The 13,863-nt window shown below is 41.5% G+C and overlaps 1 protein-coding gene across 3 annotated transcripts in view; it reads right to left on the reverse strand.

Moving 5' to 3' along the window:
* Positions 1–11,249, reverse strand: part of ATAD2B (ATPase family AAA domain containing 2B) — a 528,611-nt gene extending 517,362 nt beyond the window's left edge. For 2 of the 3 annotated variants that reach the window (XM_033936343.1, XM_033936342.1), the window contains exon 1: positions 10,801–11,248. In XM_033936343.1, coding sequence (XP_033792234.1) covers positions 10,801–10,950 — 150 coding nt within the window. In that variant the 5' untranslated portion in view covers positions 10,951–11,248. Of the gene's footprint in view, positions 1–10,800 lie in introns of all 3 variants that reach the window. The other variant, XM_033936345.1, reaches the window with a different exon arrangement.
* Positions 11,250–13,863: the final 2,614 nt, after the last annotated feature.

Below are 13,863 nucleotides of genomic sequence, written 5' to 3' on the forward strand. Positions count from 1 at the left end.
CCCAAGGCTTTTTTTTCCTCTTCATTCACTCATTAATATGTTTAATTTGTTAGATCCCTGGAGACAATTTCATCCAATTGAAAGGGATTATACATTTTTTTCATTTCCGCATCAAAGTTATTCTAGGATTGATTTCTTAATAGCTAACAATCTTTTAGATTCTGTCACGAATGCAAAGATAGATTCAATTACATTCTCTGACCATGCGGCTATATCAGTTAACTTACAATTATATTCACAATTTCCAAGCAAAAAGCCTCTTTGGACGTTAAACTCTCAGTTGTTGGCAAATAATATTTATATTAGGAAGATCCAGGAGTTTCTTTCTAATTTATTTAAGTGGAATATTAAATTGGATAATTCATTTATTACATGGGAAGCATTTAAAGCTTCTCTTAAGAGTTGAATTTATATTCACTGCAGCGCATCATTATAAAGAAAGAAATAAACAGTTACAACTTTTAGAAAATAATATTAAAGTTCTATAATTAAACTATGGTATAGCACTTGATCCTGTTATATGGAATTCCTTATTAAAGAAAAAATATGAATACAATAAAATTTTGTCTGTTAAGGCAGTTAATTAGGGGTCCTTTTACTGAGGCATGCTAGCCGATTTAGAGCACGCTAAATGCTAATGCGTCCATAGACTATAACGGACGCGTTAGTAGCACTTCTAAATTGGCTAGCGCACCTTAGTAAAAGAGGAGGTTAATTTTTTTTTTTTACAAAAAGTCGACTCCACTTAAGTGCAAGGCCTCCAAACTGGACCACTAAGTGCGCTTAAACCGAGTGTGTGCTTAATCGGAGAACCATTTTTTAGTCATGAAAAATCACAGTATGCTGTAGTCAAATGCAATAAAACTTTTATTCTGCAAAAAACACATCGAATACAATTTAACACGGTTCAGTTATAGAACAGCACTGTTCCGTCTTGCAATACACTGTAAACCTTTTTTAAACCAACATTCTACTAAAATAATCAGTCATTGTTTTCTGCACGCAGATTGCACGATTCAGGCTGTGTATCCGACTACTGATGCTATAAAACTGTCCATAGTCGTGACATCCATTTATCTCCAGATAACAACGCAGTGTGTGCAGAGACTTCAGCTCATTCGAGAAGGAAATAATCTCTGCAGGTGTTTCATTAGTCGTGATGACCACAGCAGTATCGCCGTCCTCATCAGACTCTTGGTTGTCTGCAGTGTCCTTTATGACTGTACAAATATCAGAATTAGTGCTGTCAGATGATGTGGGCACATCGTTGTCAACAGTGACATACAGCTCAAACTCTTGTGGCGAGAGTCCAACTGGGAGTTCAATGGACGAAGTGTCAGCTTCAGTTGTCTTATTGGATGCGTGAATGAAGCTCGCCCGTCGATAGCAATTTGAAATCACTGATGATGAGACTCGACTCCACGCTTCCCGTACCATGTGAAGAGAGTTGAGCACCATCATTTTTCTCATGGGCTCAGAAGCCTGGGGACTGGATTCCATGCTTGCAATCACTGCCATCACAAATCTTAGGACAAGCAACTTGTAATGACATTTGAATTTTGTGATTATCCCTTAGTCCATCAGTTGGATCAAAGACATCGTGTTTGGCGAAAGAAACACGAGTTTGATGTTGGTTAGTCATATGTCATTGCTGTGTGCTACACAGTTATCACACAGCATTACAATGTGCCTCCTACGCCTTCTCATCAGATTGTCAAGTTTCTGCAGCCATTCAATCCATGCGTTTTTGTTGCTTTAAAATTCAGCAGGCAGGTGTTTAATGTTTTTAAAGCACCGAGGATTTCAATTCTTCCCAATCATCAGTGGCTCAAGCTTTTCACTATCATCCATATTGTAACTGAGAAGCAATGTCAATCGTTCCTTTGGCACCTTGAAGCCAACAGTTTTGCTGCGTTTGAAAGCCAATGTTCCATCAGGGATTGCACGCCAGTATAGGCCCGTCTCATCGACGTTGAAAACGTCACATGGTTCATATCCACCAATGACTGAGGCAACACTTCCATGACCCATCTTTCTGCACCAAACTCATCCGCGTCTTCTTTTTTGCCATGCTGCTTCTTAAACTTTATGCTGTTACGAACCTTCCACCTCTCCAGCCATCCGTTTGTTGTTTTAAAGTCTTCTGCACCCAGTTCTTCGGATAGCTTGCTGCTTTCTTCATCAGCAGACGCCCACTGATTGGCAGTTGTCAACTTCTAGCTTCAGCAAACCATCACAGCAACACCTGTTTAATGTCTCCAGCGTTCCCAATTCTTTTCCGTTTTCTGATAAGATTACGGTTGTTTTGCCAATCTTTCAATATGGCTTGCTTTTTTTATTTTTTTTTTTGTAAAGCCAAGAATGTGGCTAGGATGAACACTGTAATGTTTTGCAATAGAGACCTGACTCTCCCGTTGGTCAAGTCTCTTTAAGACATCGACACATTCAGCCAAAGACATGGTTTTTTGTCCACGCGACGCGATGATACAGTTCCAAAAGTTCGAATACTTGGCCAGGCCTAGACTGCTGTTCTGAAACACGTGCCTCATCCACGTGAGAACGTGTTTGCTTTTAAACCGGAGAGAACGTAACCTATAACATCAGTGCGCATAAGCGGATTGTGTGCTTATCAGAATTGCAATTATCCGGAGTTTACTTCCATTGACTTTAATGTAAAAAAAAAAAAAAAATGGGACCATGGTGGTAGGCTGCAGATAACCAAAGCGTGCGCTCAACCGATGTGCACTTAGGTGGAGTCGACTGTATGCTGAACAAAATAAATGTAATTGCTTGCTAGCAAATTACTTAAAAAGAAAAAAAATTAAGTCAAATACTATTAATAAATCATAAAAATTCACATTATACTAAGTCATCTGATATATTACACGCATTTCATAAGTTTTATTCAGAATTATATAAATCAGAGTCCTCATCAACAATAGTATTGCAACGGAAAGTGAAACGAAACAAAAATATATACGAAAAAGGAGATTACCACTGAAAAATAGCTGGAAAGCGATGACCACAAATGCTCACAGTCTAAGCAACAAAGTTCATGATGTGCAAGCCCTGATGTTAGAGGCAGATCTAGATATTGTCGCTATCACAGAGAATCAGTGAATCACATGGATGGGATGCAAACATACCGGGATATAATCTTTTTAGGAAGGACAGAGATGGTCAAAAAGGTGGAGGAGTAGCTCTCTATGTAAAGATCAATATCCAAGCGACCGAAATGCAAGGGACCTGGGGAGAGGAAGAAGCGATATGGATCGCTCTGAAAAGATGGAACTTCTATCTACGTGGGTGTAGTCTACAGACCTCCGACTCAATCGCAGCAAATTGATAAGGATCTGATTGTGGATATCCAAAAGTTTGGAAGGAAAGAGGAGGTGCTGCTGTTGGGAGATTTCAACCTGCCGGATGCGGACTGGAATGTTCCGTCTGCAGAATCAGAAAGAAGTAGGGAGATTGTGGATGCCTTTCAAGAGGCTCTGCTCAGACAAATGGTGATGGAACCCATGAGGGAAAAAGCGATTGGATCTGGTCCTCACAAATGGAGAGAGTATCTCTAATGTTCGAGTGGGTGCTCACCTGGGAAGTACCAATCAAACGGTTTGGTTTGATATAATGGCTAAAGTGGAGAGCGGCCGCACAATACTTAAAGTCCTAGATTTCAAACGTACGAACTTTAATGCAATGGGAGAGTACCTGAAGAAAGAGCTGTTAGGATGGTAGGACATAAGAGAAGTGTAAAGACAGTGGTCTAAGTTGAAAGGAGCGATAAAAATGGCTACGGACCTTTATGTGAAGAAAATAAATAAAAACAAGAGAAAAAGGAAGCCGATATGGTTCTCCAAACTAGTGGCGGAGAAAATAAAGGTAAAAGAGTTGGCATATGCAGAAAGGACTACAGGGTGAAACTGAAAGAAGCCAAGAGAGAGATACGTCTGGCGAAAGCACAGGCGGAAGAACAAATGTAAAAAATGTAAAAAAGGGAGACAAAAATTTTTTCAGATATATTAGTGAAAGGAAGAAGATGAAAAATGGAATTTCTAAACTAAAAGATGCTGGGAACCAATATGTGGAAAGTGATGAGGAAAAAGCAAATATGCAAAACAAATACTTCTGTTATGTGTTCACAGAAGAAAATCCTGGAGAAGGACCAAGATTGTCTGGCAAAGATACACGAGAAAATGGAGTAGATTCTGCACTGTTCACGGAGGAAAGTGTTTATGAGCAACTTGAAAAACTGAAGGTGGACGAAGCGATGGGACCAGACGGGATCAATTCCAGGATACTAAGGGAGCTCAGAGAGGTTCTGGTGAGTCCTATTAAAGACTTGATCAACAAATCTCTGGAGACGGGAGTGATTCCTGGGGACTGGAGGAGAGCGGATGTGGTTCCTATTCACAAAAGTGGTCAAAGGGATGAAGCAGGAAACTACAGGCCGGTGAGCCTCACTTCAGTTTTTGGAAAAATAATGGAAGTGTTGCTGAAAGAAAGGATAGTGTACTTCCTTGAATCTAATGGGTTACAGGATCCGAGACAACATGGCTTTACAAAAGGTAAATCGTGGCAAACGAACCTGATTGGTTTTTTTGATTGGGTGACCAGAGAGCTGGATCAAGGACAAATGCTAGATGTAATTTACTTAGATTTCAGCAAAGCCTTCGATACGGTTCCTCATAGGAGGCTGCTGAACTTGAAGGGCTGAAGTTAGGACCCAAAGTGATGAACTGGGTTAGAAACTGGCTGTCGGACAGACGCCAGAGGGTGGTGGTTAATGGAAGTCACTCGGAGGAAGGAAAGGTGAATAGTGGAGTCCCTCAGGGTTCGGTGCTGAGGCCGATCCTGTTTAATATGTTTGTGAGTGACATTGCTGAAGGGTTAGAAGGAAAAGTGTGCCTTTTTGCAGATGATACCAAGATTTGTAAGAGTAGACACCGACGAGGGAGTCAAAAATATGAAAAAGGATCTGGAAAAGTTAGAGGAATGGTCTAATGCCTGGCAACTAAAATTCAATGCAAAGAAATGCAGAGTAATGCATTTGGGGATTAATAATCGGAAGGAACCGTATGTGCTGGGAGGTGAGAAACTGATATGCACGGACAGGGAGAGGGACCTTGGGGTGATAGTGTTCGAAGATCTTAAGGCAAAAAAACAGTGTGACAAGGCAGTCGCTGTTGCCAGAAGGATGCTGGGCTGTATAGAGAGGCGTAGCCAGTAGAAGGAAGAAGGTGTTGATGCCCCTGTACAGATTATTGGTAAGGCCCCCACTTAAGAGTATTGTGTTCAGTTTTGGAGACCGTATCTGGCGAACGACGTAAGAAGACTTGAAGCGGTCCAGAGGAGGGCGACGAAAATGATAGGAGGCTTGTGCCAGAAGACGTATGAGGAGAGACTGGAAGCCCTGAATATGTATACCCTAGAAGAAAGGAGGGACAGGGGAGATATGATTCAGACGTTCAAATATTTGAAGGGTATTAACGTAGAACAAAATCTTTTCCAGAGAAAGGAAAATGGTAAAACCAAAGGACATAATTTGAGGTTGAGGGGTGGTAGATTTAAGAGCAATGTTAGGAAATTCTACTTTATGGAGAGGGTGGTGGATGCTTGGAATGCACTCCCGAGAGAGGTGGTGGAGAGGAAAACGGTGACCGAATTCAAAGAAGCGTGGGATGAACACAGAGGATCTAGAATCAGAAAATAATATTAAATATTGAACTAAGGAAACCACATAAATAAAGCCAGACAGACCTACAACACATTCCGAAAATCAATTAAAACCGCTCTATTTGACAAATTCCTTGCCTAATCAGATGACCTCTCTCGGATATTCTTTCCCCTTATAACCCCAATGTAATATGTAATTTCTTTCTCTCATGTATTCCTTCCCTATGCTTCCCTAATTATTATGTAACTTCCTTCTTCTTACATTGTGTAATTCGCTGATTGTCCAGCCTTCTTTCTATGTGAACCGCCTAGAAGTCAGTTTGACTATGGCGGTATAGAAAAATAAAGTTATTATTATTATTATAAGGCCAGTACTGGGCAGACTTGCACGGTCTGTCTCTGTAAATGGCTGTTTGGGGGGAGGATGGGCTGGAGAGGGCTTCAATGGCTGGGAGGGTTTAGAAGGGATGGAATAGGTTTTAACTGAGATTTCGGCAGTTGGAACCCAAGCACAGTACCAGGTAGAGCTTTGGATTCTTGCCCAGAAATAGCTATGAAGAAAAAATTTAAAAAATTTAAATTGAATCAGGTTGGGCAGACTGGATGGACCATTCGGGTCTTTATCTGCCATCATCTACTATGTTATTAAGAAGAGTTAGATGCTTTCTTTAATAAACTTCCCACTGAGCCTGTTGGCACATAAATGTATCCTACAATACTGGACGGTCCAGCACCCCCCAGTGTTCTGGCATTGGCGAAACCAGTTGCATCAGTTAGCTACCTGGGAGGCAAGGGATGCTAAGGGGTCGCGGAAGCTCTTATTCATGAGCATCTGGGAACCCTATTTACAGTCCTTGCATCCGAGAACCCTATTTAAAGTCCTTACATCCCAAAGGCCATAGTGCGATACTTATGTGGTTGTCATAATGTGGGCTGTTCGCAGTCGACTGGGAGGAGAGTACCTGAGGGGGTGGGGGGATAGCTCAGGCGAATGGTGGTCCATTTGAATTTGGCTAGGAGACTGATCTATTTGGGTGGGGAGGAGGGGTGTTTTTTGTCATTAGGGGGGTTATTTTTGTACACTATACTTCTGATATAACAGCTTCTATATCTGAGTGGGGGGGAGGGACTTCTCCAAGGCTCATAAGAGCCAAGGGCCCTGATGTGCTTTGCTCTTGCTTCTAGACTCAGGTCTGTCTGTGGGGAATGGTTGGATAAGTGATTTATACATATTATTTATAAAAACTGATGACTGTTTTCCTCTGCTGTGGATGTTGTTCCATTGTTTCTTGCTCGACTTTGATATGTTTAGTCTGTTTGATTGTTTTGCTATTTTCATCAATAAAATTGTTTGAACATAATAAACTTCCCATTCCCTCCTGGTCTTCTGAAGAGGTTAAACATTACAAGCGTCAATATCTGTTCAAGAAATTTTAGAATCAATAGCTCAAATGAAACCACAGAAAGGTCCAGGTTCTGATGTTCTTCCAAGTGAATTTTATAAACTTTTCAAATTAGATTTTTCTTCTCACTTGTTGAATTTTTTTCACGGACTTGAACTTAGGGCTTTTCTGTGTGTTAGGGCCTTAACACACAGAAAAGCACGTGCTAAAATGCCCCGCGCGCTAGCCGCTACCACCTCCTTTTAAGCAGGAGGTAACTTTTCAGCATACATGCGCTAAAAAGGCTAGCGCACCTTAGTAAAAGGAGCCCTTAAAGTTGCAAAATGTACATTCTTTTTCAGATGCAGTGATTACTATTTTACCAAAACCAAACAAAGATCCCACCTTGGTTCCTAATTATAGACCAATCTCTTTACTTAATGTAGACCAGGGGTGTCAAAGTCCCTTCTTGAAGGCCGCAATCTAGTCGGGTTTTCAGGATTCCCCCAATGAATATGCAAGAGATCTATTTGCATGCACTGCTTTCATTGTGTGCTAATAGATCTCATGCATATTCATTGGGGAAATCCTGAAACCTAACTGAATTGCGACCCTCGAGGAGGGACTTTGACACCCCTGATAGACTATAAAATTTATACAAAAATTTTATCTAAGATTGAATAACAGATCCAACAATTTTAACTATTTGACTCAAGTTAGATTTATACCTCATAGATTAACAGATAATGCCCGTCTTTTCCATCAGATATCATTTTTATCAAAATTCCTACCACATCCAGTCATAACTATGTCCATCGATGCAGAAAAGTATTTGATAAGAGTGGAATGGAATTTTTTGTTTATAACTTTAAGGAGGTTTGGCGCTCCAGAGGATTGTAATTAATAGGGTTAAGATTCTTTATACCAACCAAACAACAGCTAGAATACTCGCTAATAATTCTATTTCAGAAATGCTTTCACTTCAAAGAGGAACTCGGCAAGGATGCCCTCTCTTCCAATTGCTTTTTAATCTAGCTCTTGAGCCTTTTCTCATTGCAATTAGGAGCAATCCGGAGATTAAAGGCATTCAATTTTAAAATTTAGAAATCAAACTGGCCACTTATGCGGATGATAAGTTGTTTTTTCCCTTGCCTCAACATTCACTTTCCTTTTTCTTTCAATTCGTAGAATAGTATGCCAAATTCTCAGGTTATAAAATAAACAAAAAACAGAAGTTCTTCCTTTAAATGTGCATGCCCAACCTGATTGCATTATGCCTTATGGATTGGTATGGTCTTCAAAGTAATTAAAATACTTAGGTTTAGAATTGTGCATGAATGTGGAGTGCCAACAAGAAAACCAAGCGCGTGCATGCAAAGGGCAGAAAGTCCCGGCTCCCTCAACGGATTTCTAGTCATAAAAACTTAGCCTCAATAAAATATCCATTCCTTAAACGTACGTTGACCAAACCCACAGTTCTAAGACTCCCAAACAGAACCTGAAGTTCAAACAGTAAAAAACACATACATACTTACAAACTTGTTGTTAGGGCCGGTTGAAGCCAGTAAGCTGGTTCTGCAGCACTAACAGGGCAGAATGTAGCAACTGTGGTCTCCTTTTTTTTTTTTTTTTTTTTTTAAAACAGAGAAGGGAAAGAAGAAAAAATGGAGACCCAGTCAGACCTTCTATCATTGGAGGGAGGGTGAGGCAGGGACCTGGGGGGGAAGCCCAGGTGTAATCCCTAAAGCCGGCACCATTCAGCCGGACACCCCTGTCTCACTGAAGAGAAACCTCAACAGGAGAAATAAAATTGCCATCTCACTGAAGAGAAACCTCAACAGGAGAAAATAATTTTCCAGTCACAGCCAGAATTCAGGAGCTAGTTGAATAGCGACCATTTTCTGCTGGGAGATAGAGAATACTGAAGATACAGGAGGAGTGCCAGCCAATAGGACCACCTGTTAATCAGTTTCTCTATCTCCGCCTGCTAGTAGATGTGTGCTATCCCATTGGTCTCTGGATTCATCTGCTGCTGTTGCTAAGGAAATGATGCTTATGTCCAAAATTAATTTTAAGTATAATGCCTGTTCTTTTTTCATAATCCTATCAACAGCTACATAAATTATTGTCTTAATTTTTATGGGGGCAAAAACCACCTAAAATTGCCCTTAAAACCCTTAGGTACTTGGGAGATTTAGCAGTAGTTTTTTCAGATTTTTTTTACTTTATTTTGCAACAATCCTGTTACTGGATCCAGGATAACTTAAGAGTGTAGCCCTGTTTAGTTATTTTCAGAATTATGAGGCCCATATTTATGTCCTCGGTGTTTTCCTTTCTTTGTACTCATGCTTGTCTTCTGGATTTGGATAAGCTCATGGACATGCCATATGATACATCCATATATCCTCCAATATGAGAAAATCCTAAAATTAACAATTGACAAGTCATATTTTGGAAAGATTGGTCTAGTAATGAATGCTATTTGGACTCTCTGACTCGCATAATTTCTAATGCAACTTTAAAATCTTTTCAGACACTGCAACAACAATTATCACTTCCAAATGAGTAGTTAACAGTTTAAGTGGCTACAACTGCAACATAGAAAATCAGCACAGATAATACTATCATCTCTCAATATGCAAAAACCTTGTATAAAAGCATTGAGATGATTTTTTAAAAGGGTCATGTTGTTTCTCAACTATGTAAGTTTTTACTTCAGAAAGAGTCTAGCTTGCCAATAAGGAGGTCTCCAGCAATCTTGGGAGGCACATCTTACTCATATCTTTTGGTTGCGGGTTTGGAGAATTATATCTGCAATGTTTCATATTAAGGAGCCATTATCCTTGAAGATTATTGGGGGGGGGTTATCTTCAGCTTTGACAACATCTTTAGATCAAACTGAAACCAGACTATTGCATATCCTTTGGCCAATTGCCATAAAGACAATTCTATCTCTACCCTGAAGAAAGCCACAGCATGATGGCTGAAACATCAGTTCATTCTATACAAATGCCGCGAGACCCAGAAACCTGCTACAATCACAATTCTATCTCTTTGGAAGAACAACTTATTCCTTAATGTTCACTTTTGTTGGCCGTCCGTTTTACAAGTTCATAAATTTGAGTTATCACTAGTTGATAAGTTGGAAAAGTCATGCAATGTATTAAAAGTCTGGTCTAATTTAGATAACTAGATGTCAAACAATGGTAATAGCAGCTCTGTTGTTTAGGATTTGTTTTGCTTGTACAAGGTATGTATAATTATGCCTTTGTACATCCTTGTGTTTCTCTTTTATAATTTCAAGGAAATTAGAAACCTATCCTGCAATTTTTTTTCAACCTAACTAAAAATAAAACTTAACCGTTTAGCTCCCCAACAATAACAACCCCTCTCCCCGATAAAATTGAAAGTTTTGCAATATGAGTAGCTGCGTGTGCGCGTGCGCATGCAGTGCCAGTCACAACCAGAGATGGAGCGGTTGCTGCTATCTTCCCTCCCCCTTCAGACAGACACAGAGACACAGACGCATACACCTACACCAGGATCGGAAAAATAAAAACATTGGGTTGTTCCCTTCGTCGTCCCGCAAAACACAGAAAACCTACTCTCCTCCTGGAAGGATGCTACTCCTGCCTAACCCCTCAAGCTACAGTCCCACCCTGCAGCATAGGAGGGGGGGGGGGGGTTCTCACACAAAATAGTTTTTACGTTTGACTCCCCGTTGCTCAACCGCAGCACTCACCGGCTCGTCTTCCTCCGCTCTTAGTCGCCGCTTAGACGAGCGGGTGCGGGATGATATGAAATGATTGCTACCACCGGTGCCGGTACCACTGCCGCCGCCACCGATAGTGCTTCTTTGGCCGCGGTGCGAGCTCAGCCGGGTGTTCACCATGGTGTAGTGCAGGGGAGGGGAAAAGCGCCCTCCCCCGTTTTCTGCACTGACCGACACACGAAAAAAAAAGACAGACAGAAACCCGGACAAGAGCGTGAAACCTTCTCTCAAGCAGAGCCGCTAAGCGCCATTTCTCGCTCTTTCTCTTTCTCTCGCAAGCCCCACCAATTCCAGCGCCTTCCGCCGGAGGGCGCCCGACAACCTGAGTTCCTTAGTCCCTGGGTTACTCTCTAGCTCTATACTGCTACTCAATAGCACCGCAGGCTACTCTCTAACCCCGTGCAGTGACTCTATGGTGTAAGTGGTGTGACGTATGAAGGAGGCGGTATTAAGTGGCTTGCTGAGATAATCTTTTGCTCCACCTCTTATGATGCAGTGAAAGAAAGAAGCTCAGCTGGAGAGTACATAGGAAAGAGATCGAGGGTTTTTTATGGGGAGGGATAATTAAATATTTATTTTAAATAAAAGTTATTGTAGGTTATGTTATATTTGGCTTTATCGTAGCTGATATCAGTTCCTGTTTCTTGCTTCTTCTCCCTCCCCCAGGATATAGTGTGTGTACTTTTTTTGGGTGGAGCTGCTGTAGGTTCTTCCGGTGCTGGCACGGACGTTGATGTCCTGATTTGAACCCACCCCCACCAGCCCCGTTTTAAAGAATATTGTGGTTTATGTTAAACGTTGTATTCATTTTTGCTGAAGAAGATCAAGTTTCAAGCTTTTTCACTGAGGTTGTAGCTGAGTGGAGAAAGCCTTATTTCGAATTCCTTGAGATTTTTATGTGGTGGTATTTTTAATCAAGCACATGAATATGTGTGACTTTCTGCCCAATTGCTTGAAATAGCCGAAGAAGAGATTCTTCACTTCTGTTACTGAATGGCTTTAATTAAGTCCCTATTAGTTTATGTATAAATACCACACCATCCAAGTTCTGAATGTTGCAGATTTACTTGGTTTTCTTTTGTTAAACTGAAAATTACTCAATAAAAAATTTGAACCAAGTTCTTATATCCTACAAATTTCGGCAAGGAGTCATTGCAGCTAATAAGATTCCCAAATTTCCCTGTACAATTACAGTAAGATTACAACTGAATGGCAATCATGAGATATACAAAGATATGTCTTTAACATTTTCCTGAAATTATTGGAAGAGAGCTGACATAGATAACGGTGGTAGTTTATTCTAGATTTTGGTACCCTGAAAGTCGAAGCTAGTCTCAAATAGCTTTTTCTGGTGGATTTGTTGGGAAGCAGGAAAGATCAGCTTAAAACAGTGTTTCTCACCTTCTTCAAGCCAAGTACCTCCTAAGTCTAACAAATATCAACTGAGTACCCCAGCCCTGGCTCCGCCCCATCCCATAATAATACTACTAATTATAATGCAATTTCTTCCATCCATTTTTCATATACACACAATATCTTATTAATACATAATGGTAACCACAAAATTAAAAAAAATACAAAGCACACTGTATACACAGAAAATGTTATCATATATTTGGGGGGGTTCAAAGAGATCAAGGCAGTTGACTTTAAAATATGCAAAGTCACTTCATTTACAACTATAGAAAAATAGACAAATATAGTGCAAAATTAGACAGCAGATAGAAATTCTCACAACTGACACATTTCTATCATTAAATTGAAAATAAAATCATTTTTCCTACCTTTGTTGTCTGGTGATTTCATGAGTCTCTGATTGCACTTCCTTCTGACTACATCCAATATTTATTTATTTCTGCCTCTTGCACACTTCCTCTCCATTCCTCATTCCATTCCCCAATCAGCATCTCTCTCTGTCCCTCCACGAGTCCAACTTTTCATCCAAAAACCGAGCCACATCTGGATGCGACGCCAATGAGGCCTGGCTATCCAGTGATCGTAAGCAAGATAGGTTGGCCACCAGGACTCTTAAGGACACCACAGAGAGGCCCTTATCCAGACCAGCCTGGAGAAAAGCAAGGACCTGTGACACAGGAGCCGAAAAAGGGTCTACTTGATCCTGGGTACACTAATGTTTGAAGGTGTTCTGACACTGTGGAAGACTTCTTGGATGTGAGAAGTGTAGCAATCACAAGCTCTGACTAGCCTTTACGTTCTAAGGCCGCACGCTCAAGAGCCAAGCCATAAGAACAAAGCGACCCGGATCTTCCATGGCCATCGGGCCCTGAGCAAGGAAGTACATGGAGGTGCTCAGGCGCAGACCACGTCCTACTCGCAGTCATATCAGATCCGCGAACCAAGATTTTCGTAGCCAGTTGGGAGTCGCTAGAATGACTTGGCCTGGATAGGTTGCAATTCTCCGAAGAACCTTGCCCATCATTGGCCAGGGTGGGAAGACATAGAGAAGATCCGGAAGCCACTGCTGTATGAGGGTATCGATCTCTGTGCTGCCGGGCTTGAATCTTCGGCTGAAGTAGCATGGTGCTTTCTTGTGTTGCACCACGCCCATGAGATCAAGGAGAGGTGGACCCCCAACGTTGCACAATGTTCTGAAATGCCTGAGGCGACAGGGTCCACTCATCGGGATCCAGACTCAGATGACTTAGGAAGTCCACTTAAACAGTATCCACTCCGGTCACATGGGACACTGTCAGTGCCAGGAGATGACGTTCTGCCCAAAGGAACAGAAGCCTAGCCTCTGTCGCATTGTCATAAAAATCTCAAACAGCTTGCTTCTTCAGATGAGTCAGCAATGTTTTGAGGGCTAGCCGAATGGCCCTGAGCTCCAGCCTGTTGATGGGCCACTTCCTCTGCAATGAGGTCCAACAGCCCTGAAGGGAACGACGATGGGGTCCAACAGACCTGAAATGAGCCCCCCCCCCCAGCCTCAAAGGCTGCCATCCGTGGTTACCACAGTCCAGGAGGCAGTCTGCAATGGGACACCCTTGCAGAGCGACTGAGGGCAAAGCTACC

Source organism: Geotrypetes seraphini, chromosome 3 (genome assembly GCF_902459505.1).
Source record: "Geotrypetes seraphini chromosome 3, aGeoSer1.1, whole genome shotgun sequence".
Lineage (NCBI taxonomy): Eukaryota > Metazoa > Chordata > Amphibia > Gymnophiona > Dermophiidae > Geotrypetes > Geotrypetes seraphini.